This window comes from Pongo pygmaeus, chromosome 6 (assembly GCF_028885625.2).
Source record: "Pongo pygmaeus isolate AG05252 chromosome 6, NHGRI_mPonPyg2-v2.0_pri, whole genome shotgun sequence".
In the NCBI taxonomy this organism is placed as follows: Eukaryota; Metazoa; Chordata; class Mammalia; order Primates; family Hominidae; genus Pongo; species Pongo pygmaeus.
Window position 1 is genome coordinate 51,623,978 of NC_072379.2, and position 23,747 is coordinate 51,647,724.

The 23,747-nt window shown below is 42.0% G+C and overlaps 1 protein-coding gene across 5 annotated transcripts in view; it reads right to left on the reverse strand.

The window, feature by feature from the left end:
* Positions 1 to 23,747, reverse strand: part of NPSR1 (neuropeptide S receptor 1) — a 233,563-nt gene that overhangs the window by 36,507 nt on the left and 173,309 nt on the right. For all 5 annotated transcript variants that reach the window (XM_054496684.1, XM_054496682.1, XM_054496685.1 and 2 more), the window contains 2 exons: positions 14,307 to 14,508; positions 7,298 to 7,374 (listed from right to left, as the gene is read on the reverse strand). In XM_054496684.1, the coding sequence (XP_054352659.1) occupies positions 7,298 to 7,374; positions 14,307 to 14,508 (279 nt within the window). The remainder of the gene's footprint in view (positions 1 to 7,297; positions 7,375 to 14,306; positions 14,509 to 23,747) is intronic.

Here is a 23,747-nt window from a genome sequence, read left to right on the forward strand (position 1 = left end):
TGGGTGACAATATAATCATCTACCTGCCCAGAGATCAGTGAAAAGCATCTTTAATCTGACCATTCCAGGAAATGCAAAGCCTCTAGCTTCTAAAGATGGCCCTTCAGAGAGAGCTGAGCTACAAAATGCCGGTAATTCTCCTTTATTGGGAGATAAAAGGATTATTTCTACTCAGGCCTTGGCGCTGAGCTGCAGTGAAAAGCAGTTAAATTCAGCTGTCACTGTGCATTAATAACTTGGGTAGCCTGAAAGTGGCACGTCCATTCGATTTGGGACTAGGAGAAGCACACTGATGTGGACTGTTTTAGTTCCACAGTATATCCCTAATGGGGACACATGCTGAAAATTTAGTCTCCAAATGGCCATTTCTGGCTCCTCATCTTCCCAAGACCACAGGCCTCTTACAGAGCCACTGGAAACCCATTCTTCATGTAGGCTGTGCACCTGAAGTGGGAGCAATTGGTACCTTGGGATTTCAAATGGAAGCAGAATTGTTTCCTGGGAGGTAGTGGGGGGAATTCATCTGTGGACCTATAATGAGTGCAGGTGATTTGTTTAGAAACAAGGAAGTCTAACTGGCAATATTTTAAAATAAATATGCTTCCTATATTAGAAACTTTGTGTGTTAGGTTGATTTTTAAAAATTTCAACATTATTTTTAGTAGTTTTTCCTGATTTCTAAAATTTTTGAAACTTGAAATTCATTTTGAACAGTAACATTCTCTTTACTAATATAGCTTGAATACCTCCTGAACTCATCAGTTCAGTATTTTAAGTGCATTAGGTCTCATCTGTTTAGCTGCAGGACTGTAGTCAGTTTCTTCCCAGGGTGTCTTTGTTCCTCTAGTTTTTCTGAGAGACCCAAGGAGGTGTCTCAGTGTTCCAGGATCCACCCAGGCCACTGCCTGTGCTTCTATGGTGACGTTGTCTGGATCCTGCTTTCTAGGCTCGCTGCAGCTGCCCTGGGCTGCCCCAGGTCACTTCACCAAGACCTCCTCTTTGCCAATGACTGCCTCTTGAGGGGCTCCGGCTGGGCACCAGATGCTCCACAGCCACAGTCACTTCAAAGCCACATTGTGAGTCCTCTTCATTATTGCTCTTGATCCTGGGCAGTTGCTTTGCTCTTCTGCTCCACCTCTCAGGGCCTCAGTTCTGTCCCTGGGCTGCGGGTTATTCAGCACTGCTGCTCTTCCTGGGAATACCTGCTCTCCAAGTTCTTCTGCCAGGAAGCAAGGGAATGGCCTCTCTCCTCTGTGCTGTGCTATTCCAGGAGCTTGCAGCAGACTCTCTTGAACTCCCAAAGTTTCAGCTTCTTTAGCCCCCCACATAGCGTTTTCCTATCTAGATGCCGACAAGTGGCTAGAGTGGTTAGGTGGGAATGTTCTTCTGTGACCCAGAACTTACATGTCCCTTTGACCTTAAGACACTCATTGTGCCTGACTCCGTATTCTCCAGAATGTTTTCACATTCAGGGATCTTATTGTCCCTTTCTTGTCATCTGAGGTGCTCCCTCTCTCCCCATTAGCTGGACAAGCCTGCATATCTCTGAACCTTCAAGTAGGAAAGTATTTTGCATTCCTTTTCAGGAGGTTTTTAGCCCAGAGCCAACCACAAATTGTAGCTAGATATGAGAAGATTTCACCTAACCCACCAGATAGCCCTTTCCGTACCTCAGCACCTCAGCTCAGGCAGAAGCAGGAGCCCTGACAGCATAAAATAATTACGCAAAGACAGATGAGCTGTTCACCAAACCCATTCCTGTTTCCCCAGGGCACACAACTAGACTACAATTCCCAGCCTGCCTTCCAGCAGTGTGTAGTCATGTGACTAAGATCTGCCTAAGGGACGCTGGGAAGAGTCAATACCTACCACCCCAAACCTGGCTCAGATACCTCTCCTGAGCAGTCCTCCACTCTCTCTCTTCCCCCGCCCCTGCCTGCTGGAGGGACGTGCTGAGGAGTACCTTAGCAGCCCTCTGTTAAGCGTGGCAGAATCTCCACCTGCTTGAATTTCTGAATGACTGTGTGGAACAATGCCTTTCCCTCTGGTCTTTATTGCCAACTGGATTTTAATTAAGACACAAACTTCTATGTGGTTAAGGCTACTGATATTTTGGGTTTACACAGCTGCTAGTGTTTCCCTTCTAAAGTAGAGATTGGTACCTCATATGCAGTGCTGTCTTAATGAAAACCTGAAACATGTAGCATTGGATTTGTGGGCAGGCAGCAGGTGGCAAGGAAACTGAGGTTTCCATTTGTCTATTGTGCCAATACCGCACTCTGACTTTACAATGCATTTCAATATTTGGTAAACCAAACTTTCTCTACCTTGTTCTGCATCTCTAGGAATGTCTAGGCTACTCATGGCTCTTGAATTTTCCTTGTCTATTTTAAAATAGGCTTGTGAAGCTCAATAAAATGTTTCAATTCAATTTTGATTGGAACTTTATTAACTTGTAGATCAGCTGGGGAGATTCAACGTCTTTATGATATTGAACCTTACTATCCACGAACATGTCATAATCTTCATTTATTTGTATCTTTGTGTTTTTCTGGCACATCTTTTATTAAATGTAGTCAATTGTAGAGAAGCCATTTTATTCACAGTTACTGATGAAGAAGCTGATATGGACAGCAGTTAATGGGCTTCTCTTAAATTTTTTAAGCTAGAAAGTGAATAGGGCTCTAACCCAATTCCTAATCCATAGCTTTTTTTCTTTACTCTAGTATGCCTCATTTAATTAAAAATATGGAATTTGGATATAGCATGGATCATATCCGCCAAGCCACAATAGCTAGACGTAGTTATAACAAGAAATTTGTCTGTTCCGTGGGTACACTTGCCCAATCTCCTGCTCCCATGCAGTACATGTTCTAGTTTGTACAAGTAAATCCTCCTGGACATCAATAGTATGCTCATTTATGAAAGATAACATACAGGATTGGAAACCCCATCTCCTCCACGTCTTGCCCTCCTTGCTTGTTTATGGGAAAATATTTAGATAATTTATGATACAGTTCTTTTTCTTTGCCTTTCTGTCAGCCTTTGACTGGGAGAAAATAGACATATTTGTCAGCAAGAAGAGTGGTTCTCGCACTAAGGATGGCTTGAGTTTTTCAGCCAGTGTTTACAAAGTGAGCTTCTGTTCACACTAATCATGGCTAATGTCCCCTTGTTGATGAGCAATAATCCTGGCATGCGGACCCAGCTGGAGATCCCATTTACCTGCCAACTCCAGAGCTGCTTGGCTGTAATGACAGATGGGAAATCAACTGCATTCCATTTACGAATAAGATATAGAGAACATATAAGCTTTTGAGAATACCAGCTGCCCTCATTTCAGGATGAGGTCACTAACGGTAACTAAAAAATAGATATGATGGAGATATAAAACTATATTGAAGAATAAAAAGTGGCGGTAGCCATTTCTACCTTTGGGAGGGAGTGATGGCATACTCTATATCAGTGGGAAACACAGCTCTAAGTGGCTTTGTACAGTTTCAAGGACTGGAAGTCAGGGGAGCCCAAGAGTGCAAGGACTGGCATATGTAGTAGCAGGAGACATGGGAACTTTGGAGAGAGCCAGGAACTCAGCCTCCCTGGGGGGAGGCGTGCTGAGGAAGGTGGTGAGCAAGGGCGGTGCTGCTGTGGAGGGAACAGGAGAGTTGTAGGAGGTGAGACAGTGAGAGTGAGTGCTCAGAGGGACAAGCAGGGAGGAGCATGTCAGACCCACGGAATTGGCAGAAATCACAAGACAGGGGTTTACACCAATCTGATTCGTCTGAAAGTGCAGGAAGACCTTGGCTACCTCCACAAAATTGGTCTCCACACTGCCAGTCATGACTCAGCCTTTAGATTTTAAATATATCAAAACAAAACCTTCAGGAGATGAGGTAGGAATAGCTCTCTGAAGGCAGAGCTCTGGAGGGAGTGTCCAGGAAAGGAAGCCACACCCAAGACCCTGAGTTTGTGTTTTTAATTTTTTAAGTCTCGTCTTTATGTGTGCATTCGATATGTGTGCATTTGGATACCAGTTGTGTCACATGCTACCCGTGAAAACAAGCAAACTGCTTAACCTTTGAGTCTGTCTTCTGTCTGTGAGAGACGGTTAATAACACCACCTTGAAGAGTTGTGGATTAACCATTTACTGTTTAGAAAAAAAAGTGCAACTCACTGCCTGTGCAGTATTCTCAAACTGGAAATGGGTTAAATGGGAAATGGGCAATGGGCCATGGGTGAAATGGGGCAAACAGGAAATGAGTTAAAGGGAAGAACACAAGGAAAGGACCTAGCAATGGCAGACAGGAGCTTCTCCGTCTGTCCCTCTGACTCGTCTGTATGTGTTGAGAGATGAGTGAACCATGGCTTTGAGTGGGCCTTAGAGGATCTAAGCATGACACTTATACAGATAAGTGCATGGCAAATATATGTTTTGTGGGGCCTGACTTGATGGTTTTAAAAAATGAATATACATATATACATCTAGGATAATATTGGCTGTTTACTCAGGCTGTTTACCACAGGGCTATTGTTTCAATTGTATGATTTAGGTAATTTAGAAAATTTTAACACATGGCTAAGTGGAAAATAGAAGAAAATAAAAATCAACTAAAATTCGACCACTCAGAGATAACTGCAATAACATTGATAACATTTAGCTTCTTGATATTTTCCATCTCCCTCTCTCTCTAGCTATCATCTATCTATACAGGCATATATATATTCTGCTAAGTAAAAATATGTGCACATATCTATAAAAGGGATACCATACTGCTTTCTTTTTCTTAATGTAATATATTGGAGAAATATTTCTATGGCAATAAGTACACTCTATATAATAATTTTTAGAGCTATAGTATTTAATTGTATGGCTATATAATTATTATACTCAGTTCCCTCATTGTAGGATATTCAGATCTTTTCAATTTTTCATGATTATAAACAATATTTCTTATATTTTTTTCTTTCTCTTTCCCCCCTCGCCTCTCTTCCTCTCCCCATCTTTCTTTTCCTTTCTTTCTTTTCCTTCCTTCCTTCCTCCCTCCCTTCCTCCCTCTCTCTCTCTTTCTTTTTTTCTTTCTTTCTCTGTCTTTTTTCTTTCTTTCTTTATGTCTTTCTTTCTTTTTCTTCTTTTCTTTCCTCACTCTTTCTCTCTCACTCTTTCTTTCTCCCTCATTCTATCTTTTGTTCTTCCTTTCATAAGGAGTGTATTTCCTTGTAGCATACGATACAACAATCTAATATATGATTGTTTCCATATGAGCAGTTGTCTCAACATTAGTAATTAAACAGTTTCTATTTCTGTATCAGTTTAAAACACTTCATCACATTCTAAATTCCTGAGGTTTCCTTTAGCATTTCTGTTCTGTTGGATTTCCCTGTCCATATAGTTCTCTTTCAATGATTTTAGTATTATAGTTATAGTACTTACTGCATTTATTTGATATCTGATAGAGGAAGGATGCCTTCATCCAATTTTTTTTCAGACAAATATTCTAACTTTTAACCAAAGCCAATTGCACTGAATAGAATGAATTCACTTGTGTTTATTCTCTCTGATTGCTTTTGCTCTTCCAGAAAAACCAGGGTGTGGAGACTGCACCAGTGGAAGGGAAGCACTAGGATCTGCATGGGGGCCGGAATTAGCCCCAAGCTGAATGACTGGGTCTTCGTGGGTTGAAAATTTCCAAGCAGCCTAAGCACATCTCTTGGTTACACTGGTCAGTCAGTGTGAAGGTCAGCCACCTATGACTCTGTGTCTCACTGGACCAGATTGTCAAACCTGGTTGAACATTAAAAATGCCTAAAGAGCTTCTCCAAAATAATAATGTCCATGCCCCACTCCAGATGGAGTGAATTAGAATCTCTCAGGGAATGGTGTCTGGGTTTTGGTGCATTTTAAAAGCTCCCCAGGCAATTCTACTGTGTAGCCAGGGCCAAGACCCAAGGCCCTAGACTGTAAGCTGCCTATAGTCAGGAACCACGCTATTCATTCGTTTGTCATTTCCAGTCCCTTGTACCACTCCTGACATGCAGAAGAGCACAGAAGAATTGAACTGAATTCAGGTGAAGAACCCAGACTTATATATCTCCACTCATACTTCTAGGGAAAGAGACACAGGTTATCAGTTCCCGATAATACTTGTGCATCCTCTTGGTGGCCTCACAGTCTTACTGGAAAAAGTAGCTTTAAGAGGGAGAAAACAAGCTCTGTCTTGGTCCAACAAAAGTTTAGCTCACAGTCCGAAAAGAGGAGTGCTTAGGGAGAATCCAGTCTGTCCCCTTATTTTAACCTCTTGGAGCCCAGGGATTACATAACTTTGCCAGGTGGCATAGCTCTTAGTGGCACATCTGGAACAGAAAGTAGCTCTTCTTATTCCAGATATTTGTGGTATAGCTTGTTGTACTTGTGTGAGTGCATATAGGTGTGAGTATGCATTGTTAGTGTGTGTGAGACTGAGTGTGTGAAGGTGTGTGTATTTGTGTATATGGGCCTACGTTGTGTGTATGTCTGTGCACAAGGAATTGGAGGGGTGTAGAAGCTGAGCGGAGTCAGTCTTCTTCTGCAGAGCTATCACATTATAACAACAGAACATAGAAGCCTTTTCTTCTTTTGGTCCTTTGGTTTGCTGTGTTTTCTCCAGGTTGACCTTGCTCAGGTCCAGTAATGTTTTCCTGGGAAGCAGGGTAGGCTTCCAGGGCTCAGAGTCTATTGCGTACAAGGGGCTCTGCATTCAGGTTTACTGAGAAGGAATTTGGGGAAGAGTTGTAGTAGGTGGTCTTAGGCTTCATCTGGTTCGAATTGGTGTGTCAGCTGGGAAAGCATGGACCACCGTGCCTTTACTGGCTTAGGGTCCAAGATTGTTCTATGGACAGATGGCAGCTTTATGTATCTGAAAATTCAAGCCAATCAGAAAAGCCTATCCTCATCTTTGCTGAAGGTGTGATGTCCTCCTTGGATAGTCTCTCTTTTCATATCTGTGTCCTCCAAGGTGCTTCTTTGCCAGACCTGAGGCTGGGGGTAACCCTTGGATCCTAGGTCAAAGGCTAACTCTCTTCTGGCATAGCTTGGCCAGGTCCAAAGTGCCCCCTTCCTTATCCTAGATTTCAGGGAGGTCACATGGGGGAAGACAGAGCCTGCCGGTGACAGCCTTTGGTGGATCTGGTCTGCCGGCTGAGTCCTGATATGATCCTGTATGATTGTGTATCAAGGAGTCCCTAGCTCACATTTGCTAGAAGAAAACCTCTGGAGAAGCAAATTAGCCAAGAATTGGGCCATGCAGAGTAGAGACTTACCTGAGCAATTGGAAATCACTGTTTCGTAGGTTTTGCTTTTAATCCAAATAGTTCGGATCACAATGCCATACATGATGCTGCAGAAAGAACCAAAGGTAGTATTAAAGTGGCTGGTGGATCCCTACTGTGAGGACACAGAGAAGACCCCTCCCACCTCCCCGAGTGCAAGGTGTGAAGGGACAGATCTTTTAACCATGCCTGCCCCCCTATACTTGCTGTTTATAGAATCACAACTGAAAGTGACCATGAGGATCCATTGGATGGAGTTACTTCTTTCTTAAGGGAAGAGGCTAAGACCTGGTAAAGTTATGCAGTTTCCTCAAGGTAGCCCAAATGGTTTGAGGAAGAGCTGTGATTAGAATCCAAAAACAGGCCTTAGAGTCAGAAAAACTTGGGTCTCCTATACTACTTGCCTGTTGTACAGTCCTGACTTTAGACAGTCTTTTTTTTTCTTTATTATTATTATTATTATTATACTTTAGGCTCTACGGTCAGACTAAACCAGGAAGAAGTTGAATCTCTGAATAGACCAATAACAGGAGCTGAAATTGTGGCAATAATCAATAGCTTACCAACCAAAAAAAGTCCAGGACCAGATGGGTTCACAGCCGAATTCTACCAGAGGTACAAGGAGGAGCTGGTAGACAGTCTTTTAAATGACATCTATGATCCCTGATTCTAGCATTCATGGCTTTGTTGCTCCTCACCCCTTTAGTGTGGGAAGAGCAGGTGACTTGCCTCTAATCAATGCAATGTGGCAAAGGGGATGGGACTGATTACATAGAATGTAGCACCTGTCTTGTTGGTGTCTCTACCCATTGCTGGCTTTGAAGAAGCAAGGTGCCATGAATCCCGCAGCTGCAAGAAAATGAATTCTGCTAAGGACCTGAGGGAGCCTGGAAAAGAGCCTTTCCCAGTCCAGCCTCTGATGACCCCTACCCTGGATCAACAACTTGATGGCTGCCTTGCCTGAGCAGAGGACCCAGTTAAGCCATGGCCAGATTCTTGACCCACAGAAACTGTGAGATAACAAATGTATCTTGATTTAAGTCACTAGGTTTGTGGTGATTTGTAATGCAGTAATAGATAACTACTACACTGAGCCTCAGTTGAGGTTCTACAAAATGGTGTTAGCAATACAGACCTCTCAAACTTTTTGAGTATCAGATGTGACAATATTTAAAGTGTCAAGTACAGTGTTGGAAAATTAGTAGAGACTAATTTCCTTTCTCCTCCTTTTTGCCTATTTTTTACACTATATCACACCAATTCTTACGTGATTTAATCTGTGCCTAACAGGAAAACAAAGTGTTAATGATTCAAAAGTGTCAGCAAGTTTTATATCCTAGGTACTCTTTGATAAATATAAAAACTACTCTTCTTTAATATTACTTGATATTTTGACATTAAGCACCTTGACTAAAAACTTTGGGACAAAGCAATGCTTTATTTTAAAACTGCGTATCTTCCCTCTTGAGAATTATTAAAAAAAATCAGAGCTTCAGTTTGCAGTAGCCGACAAAGCACTAATTGCTTTTAATGATCTTTAGAATATAACTTAATTAATGGTAATGTTAAAATCTCTGCTTCTTATTGCCTTTTCCCATTCTTGCTGAGTGAACCCCTCCGAGTGCTCCAGGAAAGCTCAGGGACTTTTTTGGAGCATCTCCATTCTTTCTTATATAATTGCCCAGGGACTATTTTTGCAATTTGTATGCCTGCAGTAAAGAAAAAATGAGAAAAATGTTATTAGTGAGTTCAACCCTAAGTTGAATATTTGCTAGAACAGTGAAACTTCTTCCCCAGAAAGTGAAATACTGTGCAAGGTATGGTTACACCCACCACGGAAAGTTAATGGTTATGTCAATTGCAACCCCAGTATTTAATTGACCAATAATTCAAATATTTATGGTTATCAACCATGAACACAGGGGAAAAGTTAAGAAATGTCTTATGCTTTAGAGATTTGGGCCTAAGTCACCCCTCTTTTTACTTAGGGCCAATCAGATGAGTGAGAACCAGTATGAGTTTTCTGTTAGCATGGCGAACACCTAATAACTAGGGTATTATTGCCAAATCAGGCTACTTCTTGGAGCATAGCAATCAAGCATCAAAGAGACATCTGCGTTGCTGTTTGTCACCATTTTTGTTTTTGGACACAGGGTTTTGCTCTGTCACCCAGGCTGGAGTACAGTGTCAGGATCGTAGCTCACTGCAGCCTTGACCTCCCACCTCAGCCACCTGAATAGCTGGAACTACCAGTGTGCGCCACCATGCCCAGCTAATTTTTGTATATTTTATAGAGACAGGATTTCACCATGTTGCCAGGCTGGTCTTGAACTCCTGGGCCCAAGAGATCCACCTGCCTAGGCCTCCCAGAGTGCTGAGATTACAGGTGTGAGTCACCACACTTGGCTTTGTCTCTTTTCCTTTTTCCTTTATCTGATCAATCAGATTGCAGATAAGTTTTGTGGATTGTCCCTGCAAAATTACTCCGTAATCTGTACCTTCCTCTCCATCCAGGTTTTCAGCATTAGTGGAGACCCTTACAATCTCTCTTTATTCATTTTGATGACTACTTTTATTGTGGGCCCTGTGATCCTCTTTGACTTTGGAACTTATGCCCATGGACAGTGCTGGCCAGGTCCCTGGGGCACTTTTACCCACCATGGCCATGTATTCTATCCACAGGGCTGCACCAACCTGGCATGGGGCTTTCCCACAATGTGATCCCATTTCCTAAGCAAAATAAATGAATTTTTCTCACATATGACAAATCAATGATCCATGACTAATGTGCTTTTTCCACTTTTTTTTTTTTTTTTGCAATTGTCGGTTGTGAATCTCTTCTGCTTCTACCTTTATCTTACAGAGATGAAAATGATAAGAGAATGAAAAATCAATTAGGTAGCAAGAAAATAAGCACAGCTAAAGTAAAGCAATTACACCAGGGCTAATAACCTCCCCAGCAACAATTAGACAGTTATGTCAAGTGAATTTCAAAACAACTCCTGTTGTTTTGACCCAGAAAAACAATGTATTGCCTTTGCTGTCAGTCACTATGGTGTCAACTCCTGGGAGCCTGATTTAGTGGATGATGGAACAGCTACATCTTTATTCATACACAGCTCTCATGACAGTTTGCCACCAACAATACAACTGCCTCTCTCTCTCTCTCTCTCTTTCCCTCCCTCCCTGTCTTTCTTCCCCCCTCTCTTTCTTTTCTCCCTTTCTTCTTTCCTCTCACATATATTTATGGAGGAGCTATCATATGCCAAAAACTGATCTAGGCATTAGATAGCCAGAAATTTCTATATTAGCAGTATGTGTACACGTGTGTTTGTGTTTGTGTGTGTGTGATGTGTGTGAGAGACAGAGAGAGAGAGAGAGAATGAGAGAGGGAGAGAAAGAGTAGAGAGAGTGACATGACACATATGTTGTTCGGTGCAATTTATTGCGTTATTCATTCAATCTAATATTCACCAACTGTTTAGTATGTGCTGGATGTGAAATCCAGAAATGAAGAGGCCACAGTCCCTGCACTCATGAGATACAGTCACATTGCCATGAAGTCTAGACGACGACATAGACAAAGTGAGGTTTGAGGTTAGGGAGTGAGGACCTGAGGTGCCTCTTGGTCCAGGGTTGGCAAGAGAAGCTCTACTGTGGAGTTGGTATTGGAAATGAGACACGAGGGATGTGAACTAGTTGGCTGAAACAAGGCAAGGTGAGTTTGGCAGAGTGTTCAGGCATGGGAGTGATGCACATGGGCCAGAGGGGTGTTTGTTCCATGGCTGGAGCTGGGAGTGCAGGTGAGGCATCAGCAGCTCACCATGAAGCAGCCAGGGAATCTTTGAAAAAAACAAGTAGATCTTGTCCTAGCAGATACTTAAATGCATACGAAGCTGGGCAATAAGTAAAACAATGAGGTATTTGTGGCAGAAAAGCCGCTGAGTTAGTTATTTGTGCTTTTTCTTTTTTTTTTTAATTATGTCAATCACTACTTTTAATAATCAAAAACAAAATAAAGCCATACTCAATATTGAGGCAAATGACAAATTAGGAGAAATATTTGCAACATATGCAGAAAGAAAAAGGTTATTGTATGAATAATTTCTAAAGATAGAGAATAGAGAAAATAAAAACATTTAAACAAGAAAAGTAGCATTACTTTCAATGGCAAAATCCACAATTACTTTTACACCAACCTAATAAGTACTTTAAAAAAAACAAAAATGACAATAAGCATATAAAATATATTTAATCTCATTTGTAATGAAAGAAATGCAAAATAATACAACTAAGATATGCTTTTTTTTTTCTGTCAATTTGGTAAATGTAGCATATGTAGCATGCATGAAGGACAATGAGGCATGGTGAACACGAGTGAACACTTTCCTTGAGCTGTTTTCTTTGTCTATTTAAGCTTGAAATGAGGAATTTAACCTTACTCAGAGAATTCAGCCCAGGGGGCCAGAATATAGGTAATAAAGAAAGAATAAGAGTTGAACCTTATCTCTGAGATGAAATTGTAGCACCTATGCCAGGTACTAGTTGGAAACAAGTTCCTCACAAAACTCCCCCCCAGGGCCTGGTCTTGTTTGAGAAGATAGTTGTTGCTGAAGGAGGTGGAGGATGTTAGTCCCCAAGACAGAAGTTCTTTCTTCAGCAGCAGGGAGCCACGAAAGAGGGAAGGTGATGGAAGAGGAGCCTCTTGTCAGGTAGGAAATGCTTCAGAGAAGCTCAAGGATGGCTGGAGGTCATGGCTGAGTTTTCATGACTGTCACGGCTGGAAGCAAGGAGCTAGGATCAGGCCTTACAGAGGCTTTAGCTTGGTGAGAGCTGAGGGAAACCAGTTTTTGAAATCATTTCCCTCAATCAGCAAACACATTGTATTTTGCCCTTTCAAGGACACGAAAAAAACACACTAGCTAGCCCATAGGCAAGTTTGAGGAGAAGTCCTGGTGGAAAAAGCAGCCCAAATTAATGGGGAAATCATAGATACAGGATAACCTGAGCTGCATGGTCCACGTGCTGCAGCATCCACTCTGCTGAGCAGGGACTTTGGCTGGAGCTCATTTCTTGAGCTGATGGGAAATCAATCAGCAGTGAAGCCAGGACATGCACTGCCACTGAAATCGATGCCTCAGTTGCTCAGGATGACACAAGCCGCTTTCTTCCAAATGCTCTCTGACTGCTGTGGCTCACTTGCCTGTCTCCTCTGCCATAGGCCCCTTCCCACGTGCTGTGACTTACCTTGGCTGGTTGTCTAAATAACTTTTTCTCCTTCAAACTTTCTCTCAAGCTCAGCTTGATGGAGTGGAGGGCAATAAGTCAAAATAAAGTGTTGGTGTTAAGTTGTCCACTCAGCAGAGATGACTGGACAACACCCCATCTTGGAAAGGCCACTCTGTGCTTGCCCATCTCAATCTCTGATGAGGGGGCGGGGGCAAGGCAGTTAGCTTCTTTTAGCCTTAATTCAACTGTTATGAAAAATTCAGGGGTTTGACCATATGATGGATAACGTTTCTCCCAGCTATAGTATTTTATTAGACTAAAGATGAATAATGAGCAAGAAAAGGTGACTCCCACGGTATCAGAAAACACTTGAAAAGCATGCAACCAGCTTAGTAATTAAAGAAATGCATATTAAAACAATGAAATACTTTTTAAACTCTTAGGTTGGCAAGGATTTAGTAAGGTAATAGTGCTACCTTCTGTTGGATCAGGGGAGCAGAAATCAAGAGCCCTTGTATGGTGTTGCCCAGAATATACCTTTTCTACAAGTGATCTTAGCTAACACGCCAAGAAGCAATACAGCTTTTCTCAAGGGCAGCTTGTGACTATGCATCAAAAGTTTTAAAATGTGCATCATCTTTGATCTATACCTTTGATCTAGTAATTCCACAAGAATGAGTTATGAGGAAATAACCAGAGACTCATGTACAGTTTTAAGTACAAGGATTTTTATCACAGCTCTCTTTACACTATCAAAAACAAAGGCTGATGATCTTCCTTTGCTTACAATATGTTATATGACATACTGTGGCAGGCTTAGACATACCCAAAAGGTGCAGCATCATCATGGCTCAAGGATACACACAATGTACCAGGTCTCTTCCTGTAGTCTCCCACCCCATCTACACATGCAGAGCCCATTTCAGAGGGTGATCCTGCCACATGGCATGGCCAAGTGAGACCCTACCTTGACCAGGTTGTTGTGCTTATCTCTGTTGAAAGACCCTCTATAGCTCACCATTGGCTGCAGGACAAAGGACATCCTATGACTTTTTTGCCAAGGTCATTCACAACTGAGCCTCCCCCAGTCACTGAGAGGAGCTCACTGCCAACTTCTGTCCCATTGGCACTGTGTACCTGTCCACTCTGCCTCTACACTCACTCCGATTTCTGGTCATCACAGACTCTGCTTCCTCCCCACTTCTCCCTTATCCTACCTGAATCCATTATCTGACTCCACTGCATAGACAGTTTAGCATATTAGTGCATACTGAGTTTTGTGTTCAGTTTGTTTCATGTATGTCTATCTTTTCATTTACAAAATCCCTGAAACTGGTAATTTGCCTTATATTTGGAAGGCTGTGAGATATAAAAGAAATAATATGGTATGAAATCAGAAAAACCTGGATATCAATCCTGTTTGATGTTGAGAAAGTTACTTAACCACTCTGAGCTTGAGTTTCATTATTCATTAAATTGGGACAATGGAAATTATTTCACAGGGTTATACTGTGGCTAATGTGATAATTGTTAGCTATTTAGCACAATGCCTGCCCTATATACCCAGTAATTGTTAATTCCCTTCTCCTTACTCTACTTTGAAGAAATTGGGCTTAGCCTATGGTAGCTACACACAAAATCTTGTGGTCTGGTCAGTTCCCCCAAGGGCACTAGGAAAAATGGTCTGTAGGGGAGGAGAGCAGCAGCTGGAGAAACAGGAAAGTCCCCCCGCCCCACCTCGCCGTGTGGTCCTGTCCTGACAGCTTCTTACCTGATGATTGTCAGAGGGATGAAGTACACCAGGAAGGCCACGATGGTCATGTATGGGGTCCAGTAGGAGTCGTCAGGCCACAGGGCCCAGCACTGCACTTCACCGTTGGACAGCGTCCTCTTCCCAAATATGATCAGGGTGGGAACGGAGAACAGGAAAGACAGGGTCCAGGCAATCACAATGAGGACCCTGGCTTGCTTTTCTGCCCAAAGAAAAGAGAGGAATGTCTGGGTATGTGGCAAGCATTTTTGGGAGCACAATGGAGTCTGCTATAGAAAAGGATCACTGTGGGGCAGCCACCCTGGACCTCACAGAACCTCCCAGAGCCTCAGTTTCCTTCCCTGTAAACAGGGAGACAGTATCTCCATACAGAGTCAATGTGAAGATTACAAAGGGAAGCTTGAACAGAAGCCAGCACTTTGCCTGGCCTAAGGTTGGTGCTTTTTCTTTCCTGATTTACCCATCTGACTTGAGATGCTGACGCATCCATTCCTGCAGTACTAGGGAGCTCAGTTTGTACCATGTACATTTGGTAAGTTGCGGTGCAAATGCTGAGTTGTGTCTACCCATATGCAGTCTCTTGTTACCAGGCAGGGCTACAGCCTTTGGTCCACGTGGCATCTTTTCACTGTATCCAGCACTGCAAAGCACTGGGACAGTTTTTGAGAGTTATTTGCCAAATGGGAAGGAAACTTCTTTCTTTTTTTTTTTTTGGTAGGAACATGGGTGGACTTACAAGGCAGAGAAAGAACACTGAACTTTGTTCTGGAGAGTAGGGTGCATTCAAAACCAGCCCAGAAACCTGGTAGCTATGTCTGCACACTGGATTTTAGTTGCAATATTCTGACTTTGGCTAAACCATGCAGTCTCAGCCTCATCTTTTCTTTAAATTGGTATAAAAAATACCTGCTCTTGCCACCTCAGCAGGTTATGATGGGGCTGGAGAGAGACAATTAATACATAAGCAAGTACCTTTAAAATACACCCATTGTTATGATGTGATGCTTTCTGTCAAGCTGTTGTTGAAGCTCTCGTCTTAATCCCTCACCTAGCTGGGCTTTCTGTGCTCAGTGGCTCTGGGACCTTCTTCCAGAAATAAGAGGCCACCTTGCTCCCCTACTTTCAACTTGGAAAGCAGTTGTGTGTCTTTGGGTGAGGTTGGAATGTAGAGTCAGGTGGTGTTGTTCGACAGTGTGTTGACTGTGGTTGAGCTACAAGAAGTGAGAAAAATCTAGAGGAAACTAGGGACTCTATTAAAATCCAAACCCAAAATATTTAGGAGAATAATATCTAGGGTTCTGTTCTTCCTGAATTGTACGCACTGAAAAGAGATATTAGATTCATGTAGAAAAGAGTTGTTATTGGCCCACTGAGCAAGCAGGAGTCTTGGTGTAGAACTATAATAGCAATCTGATTAAGGTCTTTCCTGTTCCTTACGTGCAACTGGTAATCCACTGGGGACAGGGGGAGAAGTTTTCCTGCCTGCATTTGGAAACTTGAGTCCCTTGATGTTAGTGATGACTTTTAGGTGACTGACACATTAAGTGGTAAACATTAGTTAATTTAATAATTACATGAAAATTAGTAATTAAAATCCTAGATAACAATAAAAAACCCAAATTCCCAAGAAGATTTCAAGTTAAGTCTTTTCTCCCTAGGTGGGCTTGCTTCAAGTTGGAAGTCCAGCAGAGGTACCAGCCCTTCCACTTTCTATCCTTGTCTGCTATTCCTCCTCCTCCCCCAGGTTGCTATCCACATTGGGGTCTCTCTGGAGCTGGGGTACAGGGAACCAGGAGGAGGAAGAAGACAGAGTTCTTGCTTGACAGCTGCTGTCATCAGAGGGCTTTGTGCTCTCTGTGCCTGGCTGCATCCAAAGCTGATTCTTGGTCCCCTGAGGAACTTTTCTGGGTCCTTTGGAAATTCTCCTGTGGAGTCTTGCTGGTGGCCACTTCCTTGACTTGGGCAGTGACCTTCCACCCTTCCTGGTGACCTCCAGGGAGGCCTCTTTCTCTGGCAGAAATGTCCGGGGCAGGATCTTTTTTAACACAGCCTCAGGCAAATTTCGTGATGCAGTTCTACATCAGCCCCCTGGGCTAGGACCACAGCGCCAACCGGCTTCTCTTCAACATTCTCAGGTGTGATGTAGTCATTGGTCCACAGTGCTCTCAAATGCAGGGAACATGTCAAGCTCTGTGAGTCATCATGTGAAGCCCTCTCACTAGACTTAGTTTATGTAGACATCCAGTCACCTGTGATTAGGACAGTAAGAAAGGTGAAAGAGAGACGAGAATAGTGTCAACATCTTCACTGGATGAGGGCCATGGCCATATGGGCACAGACACGGGGGAGGGGATGTAGAAGGTAGTCTAGACCGATAGCATGAGCATCAGAGAAACAGAGCGGGCATGCGTATGCAATACTGAAGGAGAAATGGCCTGGAGGTGGTCCAGAAAGGTAGGAAACTGTCTTCCCCACCACCAGGCCATGAGGTACCTAAAAAGGAAGGTTGAGGAGCATCCTCTTGAGATGTCTTAAGGGAATCAGCCACCTCAGGAGTCAGGAGGTGGAGGGAGCTTCCCATTAGGAGGTTGATGGCATAGGGGAGCTGGTCCCTAAAGGAATAGAGAAAAACCAGGCATGGAGAGAAGCAGTGGGAGTTCAGATTAGGAAAGAAGCAGGGTGGGATGAAGAGGGCAGGTGATAGGACTGGAGGGGGTTATTCTTGACGGTGGGGGTGTGAAGCCTGATGGGTTTCTATGGTCCTGAGTGACATTAGTAGCTGCCCCCTGTGCTCTTGTTCTTTCAATGGTTAGAATTCTAATGTCATCTCCTTCTGTAGGTCCCAGGGCACTTTTAAGGGCAGCATGTGACTCCTGGGCCCCACAGAGTTTCCACTTGATGGATGAACAGTGCATTCACTTTTGAGAGGGATAAACAGGGAAGAGAGTATAGAATCATACTTTAGAATCAATTCTACCAAGGTCTCCGAAGATGTTTCCCCAAAGGCCCAGCAGGGTATAGGCTTGGAGCTGTTTTTCTCATACTGGTGCTGGGGCTACACTGGGAAAGCCCCACTCTCTTAGGCTGTGACGCAGCTGCCATAGCAGGGAGACTGATGGCCTTCCAGGCAGCTGAGCCCATTTGCCATGAAGAGTGACTTCTCAAGGCTGAAGGATCCAGGATCGAACAGATGAAATTCAGCTTTGCATATAAGGTAGATTGTCTCATGTTTCTTACCCCTGGAAAGTCAGACTCCATTTTCCATGTGCTCTTGTCCATTTCTGCACTTCTCTGTCGCTTAGCCTTCCTCTTTTCCACCTAACTCATTTACCTTTTTATAAAATCGTATGTTACACACATTGATTATAGAAACACTAGCAAATAAAAATAAGCAAAAACTAAAAAAATCCATAGTGGCACCAACCAGAAACGTCAAGCTTAAATTTTGATAATGCATGCATATATAATACATAGATTACACATTTAGAAATGAGATCATGATACAGATGCTACCTTGTAACCTAATTTTTTTCCTCTGAAAAGCCTGTTATGACCATCTTTTCCTGTTAAGAAATATGAACTTGTACAAGTGGCATTTTTTTTCAGGTAGTAAGATCCTTTCTTCAAATATAATTTTATCTCGAACCCAGCATAGGAAAGTGTTGAAAGCTCAGGTATCTTTGGTTGAAACTGAGACAGCCAGCAGCTCCCAGATCTGCCCTGGAGCAGGCCAGCAAAATGAGCCCTCTGGGGGTCAGTGTGGGAAGTGCAATTGGAAAAGCACTGATAAATAATATTTTTTCCGATGGTTATACCGTACTCCAATTTTATCAATAGCCCATTATTATCTAAGTTGTTTTCCATTTTTTATTATAAATAATTTATATTCATCTATTTTTCTCAGTTCTAGTTATTCCTTAGGATAAACTCTTAGAAACAGAAGATTTATAAACTTTTGACAAATATTGTTACATTTCCCTCAAAAGTGCCTAGTATTTATGGCTGTCACTATAACAACAAAAGTACCGATTTCCTTATACTCTCCTAACAGCTGGATAATTCTTCCTTTTAATCTTGTTATGTGGTTGGTAAAATTTTGTATCCAAATGTTCAATTTTGCAATTCTTTAATTAGTAGTCAAAATGAACATTTCTATACATTTTCTATTCATTTATGGAGTGTTTTTTTTTTTTTTTTTTTGGCGAAGTCTTGCTCTGTTGCCAGCGCTAGAGGGCTAGAGTGCAGTGGTGCCATCTCCACTCACTGCAACCTCCGCCTCCCAGGTTCAAGCGATTCTTGTGCCTCAGCCTCTTGAGTAGCTGGGATTACAGGTGCGTGCCACCACGCCCAGCTAATTTTTGTATTTTTTTAGTAGAGACAGGGTTTCACTATGTTGGCCAGGCTGGTCTCAAACTTGTGACCTCAAGTCATCCACCCACCTCAGCCTCCCGAAGTGCTGGGATTACCGGCGTGGGCCACAGCAACTGGTCTCATTTATGTTTCTTTGTTTCTTGTTAGTCTGTTTATGCCCTTTGCCCATTTACTCAATTAGAATGTTTTTATTTCTTTGCCAGACTTCTTTATAAAAAGGATATTTTTCTTTGCCTGTTATATAAAAATATTTTCCATTTATAATTTTGCTTTTTAAGTTTGTTTATGGATATTTATTATTTACATAAATAATTTAAATTTTTATGTAGTAAAAAACTATATTTTCCTTGTTGCTTCTGCTTTTGATATGGTTCCTGGAAAGGCCTTTCCCTCACTGAAATTATGAAGGTGTTACCCAAATATTCTTTTACTCCTTTTATGTTTGAAGTGTTAATTTTTTCAATCCAAATAAAATTTACTTTGTTATTAGCTATGGTGGATGGTGATCTAATATTCTGAAAAAAGGCCAGACAGCTATTTCAACATCGTATACTAATTCATTTTTTGCCAACTGATTTGAAATTTTGTATGATTTATATGTGTTATTCTGGTTCCAGTATTGTTTTAATTATCAAAGTTTTATATTACATTTTAATATAACACTGCATATTTCTCTTTATTATTTTGATATTTTTCTAATTATTCTCATATTCATTTTTGGTGAAGAGCTTTAAAATTGTCAACTTTTCTGGAGTTGCTGGCTAAGAAAAATACTGCTTCAGTAAATAGCAGTAAAAAATAAATAAAATATGGCCTCCCCTCAGTTAAGCGGCCATTGCCTTGTGCCTGCACAGCTACATTTGACTCCCTCCTGGTTTCTCCCTGCTCCATGACTCTCCCAGAGAGCCCTGCCACTCTCGGGGAAATCTCTTCTTTCTACGGCTTTCTCTCAGCTGAGCCGCATAAACTCCGAACCCTGCCTCTCAGCTGCCTTTAAATTCTGACAAGCTGCGGCACTAAAATGACTCCCGCGTTGGGTTTCCTGGAACCTCTCGTGTCCCGTTCTCACCGGCTGCCCTCACCCTATAAACTTGTGAGTATCAGTTCATCCTCTACAAGGCCAGGGAGTTCTCCCGGGGGCTGAATTATACGTTATACACTTGGCTTCCGTGTTTCATCTGCTCCCTCGTATGCTGGGAATTCTTAGAAGTTTCTGGTATTTGGATGGCTTCTTTCCTTGGCTCTCATTCCAGATGCAGGTCTCCCTCTGTTTTTACATTTCTTCAGTGACTTTCGTTGGGACTGGGCAGAGGAAGGGAGCTGGCTAATGTGTTTCTAAGCTTTCATCTTTCCCAGAAGCTATTGATGATGAGGATTTTTCAAGCACCTTATGTTGAGCCTCTCTTAATTTTGTAGTGAGGGAATAAGTTGTTTTACATCTTTAGAAAAGCACTGTAATATTAATTGCTGGCTTTCTGATAATTTAGGACACTATTCATGATATTACACAGTGTCTCCCAGAACTAGACATATTTTCCACGAGCAAACAGCTAATTTTTTAACCTAGTGAATATGGTGAAACATGTAATTCATCATGTCACCTTCTGGCTATGGGTCTCAAGTCTGTACCTCTAACAAGTTTCCTGGGACTTCCCTCCTGCAATTTCCTATACTTATTTTTCCTTCACTTGTATTTCTTCACCTTAAAATACTTTGGCGTCGCTGTCCTTTTGTCCACCACATTCAATCCTTTCTAAAGTTGGCTAGGCATAAACAAATAGGTGGATAAATAAGTGTATCACGGGCCAGGCGCAGTGTCTCATACCTATAATCCCAGCACTTTGGAAGGCCAAGGTGGATTGCTTGAGCCTAGGAGTTCGAGACCAGCCTGGCCAACACGGTGAAACCCCATCTCTACTAAAATACAAAAATTAGGCAGGCGTGGTGATGCACACCTGTAATCCCAGCTACTCGGGAGGCTAAGGCACAAGAATCACTTGAACCTGGGAGGCAGAAGTTGCAGTGAGCTGAGATCGCGCCACTGTAGTCCAGCCCGGGCGACAGAGCGAGACTCTGTCTGAAAAAAAGAAAAATGTATCACAAATCCATGAATGTAAACCAAAAATAAAAGTTATAAGGCCCCCCAACCATCTGAATGGATTTCCTCCTCAGCCAAGGCTCTTTTAAGATTTAACCTGGGAGGCTGTTCCAAGCCATGATGGGAAGTGTGGGTTCAGATGTGTCTCATTATACCTCTCCAGCGTTAACATCAACACAGACTTTAAGTTTGATGAGAAACATTTTACAACATAGTCTCCCTGAAGAGGAAACCTAAAAGTTTCCTCTGCAAATAAGAAGTTTGGTCTCCACAATTCTCTATCTTACCTCAGACATTCCTTTCTGTTGATCCCAGGTCTTTAGATAAACTCAACCAATTGTCAACCAGAAAAAATTTAAATCTAACTATAATCTGGAAGCTTCGCCCACCCCACCCCACCCTACCCAACCCTGCCATTTCGGACCAACCCTATGTATTTCTTAAATGTGTTTGATTGAAGGCTCATGTCACCCTAAAATGTATAAAACCAAGCTGCACCCTGACCACCTTGGGCACATATTCTCATGACCTCCTGAGGGCTTTGTCCATTGTCACTGATATTTCACTCAGAATAAATCTCTACAAATATTTTACAGAATTTGATGCTTCATTGACACATTTTTGCATACCTATGTCATGAAATGTCTCTCCTATCTCCCCTGCCTCATCAATTTCCTGCTTCCCCTATCATAATAACTAGGGCTGCACAGTGCCCAGAAGACTTGGTACAGGTCTCAACCTTTCACAAAACAGACACACCAAATGACCGAGAAGAAACCCAGGAAACAAGTATACTTTCTATTTTTAAAATTAACTTCTAAACCACTTTATTGATGTATAATTGGCATATAAAAAGCTATACATATTCAATGCATACCACTTAATGTGTCTGGAGATATGTATACATTCCTGTAACCATCATTACAAGCAATGCCATGAATGTATCCATCACCTCCAAAGGCTTCTTCCTGTCCTCCTTTAGTATTGTTTTGTTTAGTTTTTTCCTTTTGTGTTAAGAGCACTAAACATAAGGTTTACCTAGTTAGCAAATTCCTTTTTTAAAATTATTATTATACATTAAGTTCTAGGGTACATGTGCACAACGTGCAGGTTGGATACATAGGTATACATGTGCCATGTTGGTTTGCTGCGCCCATCAACTTGTCATTTACATTTGGTATTTCTGCTAATGCTACCCCTCCCCCAGCCCCTCACTCCCCAACAGGCCCTGGTGTCTGATGTTCCCCACCCTGTGTCCAAGTGTTTTTGTTGTTCAGTTCCCACCTATGAGTGAGAACATGCGGTGTTTGGTTTTCTGTCTTTGTGATAGTTTGCTGAGAATGATGGTTTCCAGCTTCATCCATGTCCCTGCAAAGGACACGAACTCATCCTTTTTTATGGCTGCATAGTATTCCACGGTGTATATGTGCCACATTTTCTTAATCCAGTCTATCATTGATGGACATTTGGGTTGGTTCCAAGTCTTTGCTATTGTGAATGGTGCCGCAATAAACATACGTGTGCATGTGTCTTTATAGTAGCATGATTTATAATCCTTTGGGTATATACCAGTAATAAGATTGCTGGGTCAAATAGTATTTCTAGTTCTAGATCCTTGAGGAATCGCCACACTGTCTTCCACAATGGTTGAAGTAATTTACAGCCCCACCAACAGTGTAAAAGTGTTCCTATTTCTCCACATCCTCTCCAGCACCTGTTGTTTCCTGACTTTTTAATGATCACCATTCTAATTGGCATGAGATGGTATCTCATTGTGGTTTTGATTTGCCTTTCTCTGATGGTCAGTGATGATGAGCATTTTTTCATGTGTCTGCTGGCTGTAAATGTCTTCTTTTGAGAAGTGTCTGTTCATATCCTTTGCCCACTTTTTGATGGGGTTTTTTTTTTTCTTGTAAATTTGTTTTGAGTTCTTTGTAGATTCTGAATATTAGCCCTTTTCAGATGGGTAGATTGCAAAAATTTTCTCTCATTCTGTAGGCTGCCTGTTCACTCTGATGGTAGTTTCTTTTGCTGTGCAGAAGCTCTTTAGTTTAATTAGATCCCATTTGTCAATTTTGGCTTTTGTTGCCATTGCTTTTGGTGTTTTAGTCATGAAGTCCTTGCCCATGCCTATGTCCTGAATGGTATTGCCTAGGTTTTCTTCTAGGGTTTTTATGGTTTTAGGTCTAACATTTAAGTCTTTAATCCATCTTGAGTTAATTTGGTATAAGGTGTAAGGAAGGGATCCAGTTTCAGCTTTCTCCATATGGCTAGCCAGTTTTCCCAGCACCATTTATTAAATAGGGAATCTTCTCCCCATTTCTTGTTTTTGTCAGGTTTGTCAAAGATCAGATGACTGTAGAACTGTGGTGTTATGTCTGAGGGCTCTGTTCTGTTCCATTGGTCTATATCTCTGTTTTGGTGCAAGTACCTTGCTGTTTTGGTTACTGTGGCCTTGTAGTATAGTTTGAAGTCAGGTAGCTTGATGTCTCCAGCTTTGTTCTGTTTGCTTAGGATTGTCTTGGCAATGCAGGCTCCTTTGTGGCTCCATATGAACTTTAATGTAGTTTTTTCCAATTCTGTGAAGAAAGTCACTGGTAGCTTGATGGGGGTGGCACTGAATATATAAAATACCTTGGGAAGTATGGCCATTTTCACTATATGGATTCTTCCTATCCATGAGCATGGAATGTTCTTCCATTTGTCTGTGTCCTCTTTTATTTCCTTGAGCAGTGGTTTGTAGTTCTCCTTGAAGAGGTCCTTCACATCCCTTGTAAGTTGGATTCCTAGGTATTTTATTCTCTTTGTAGCAATTGTGAATGGGAATTCACTCATGATTTGGCTCTCTGTTTGTCTTTTATTCGTGTATAGGAATGCTTGTGATTTTTGCGCATTGATTTTGTATCCTGAGACTTTGCCGAAAGTTGCTTATCAGCTTAAGGAGATTTTGGGCTGAGACAATGGGGTTTTCT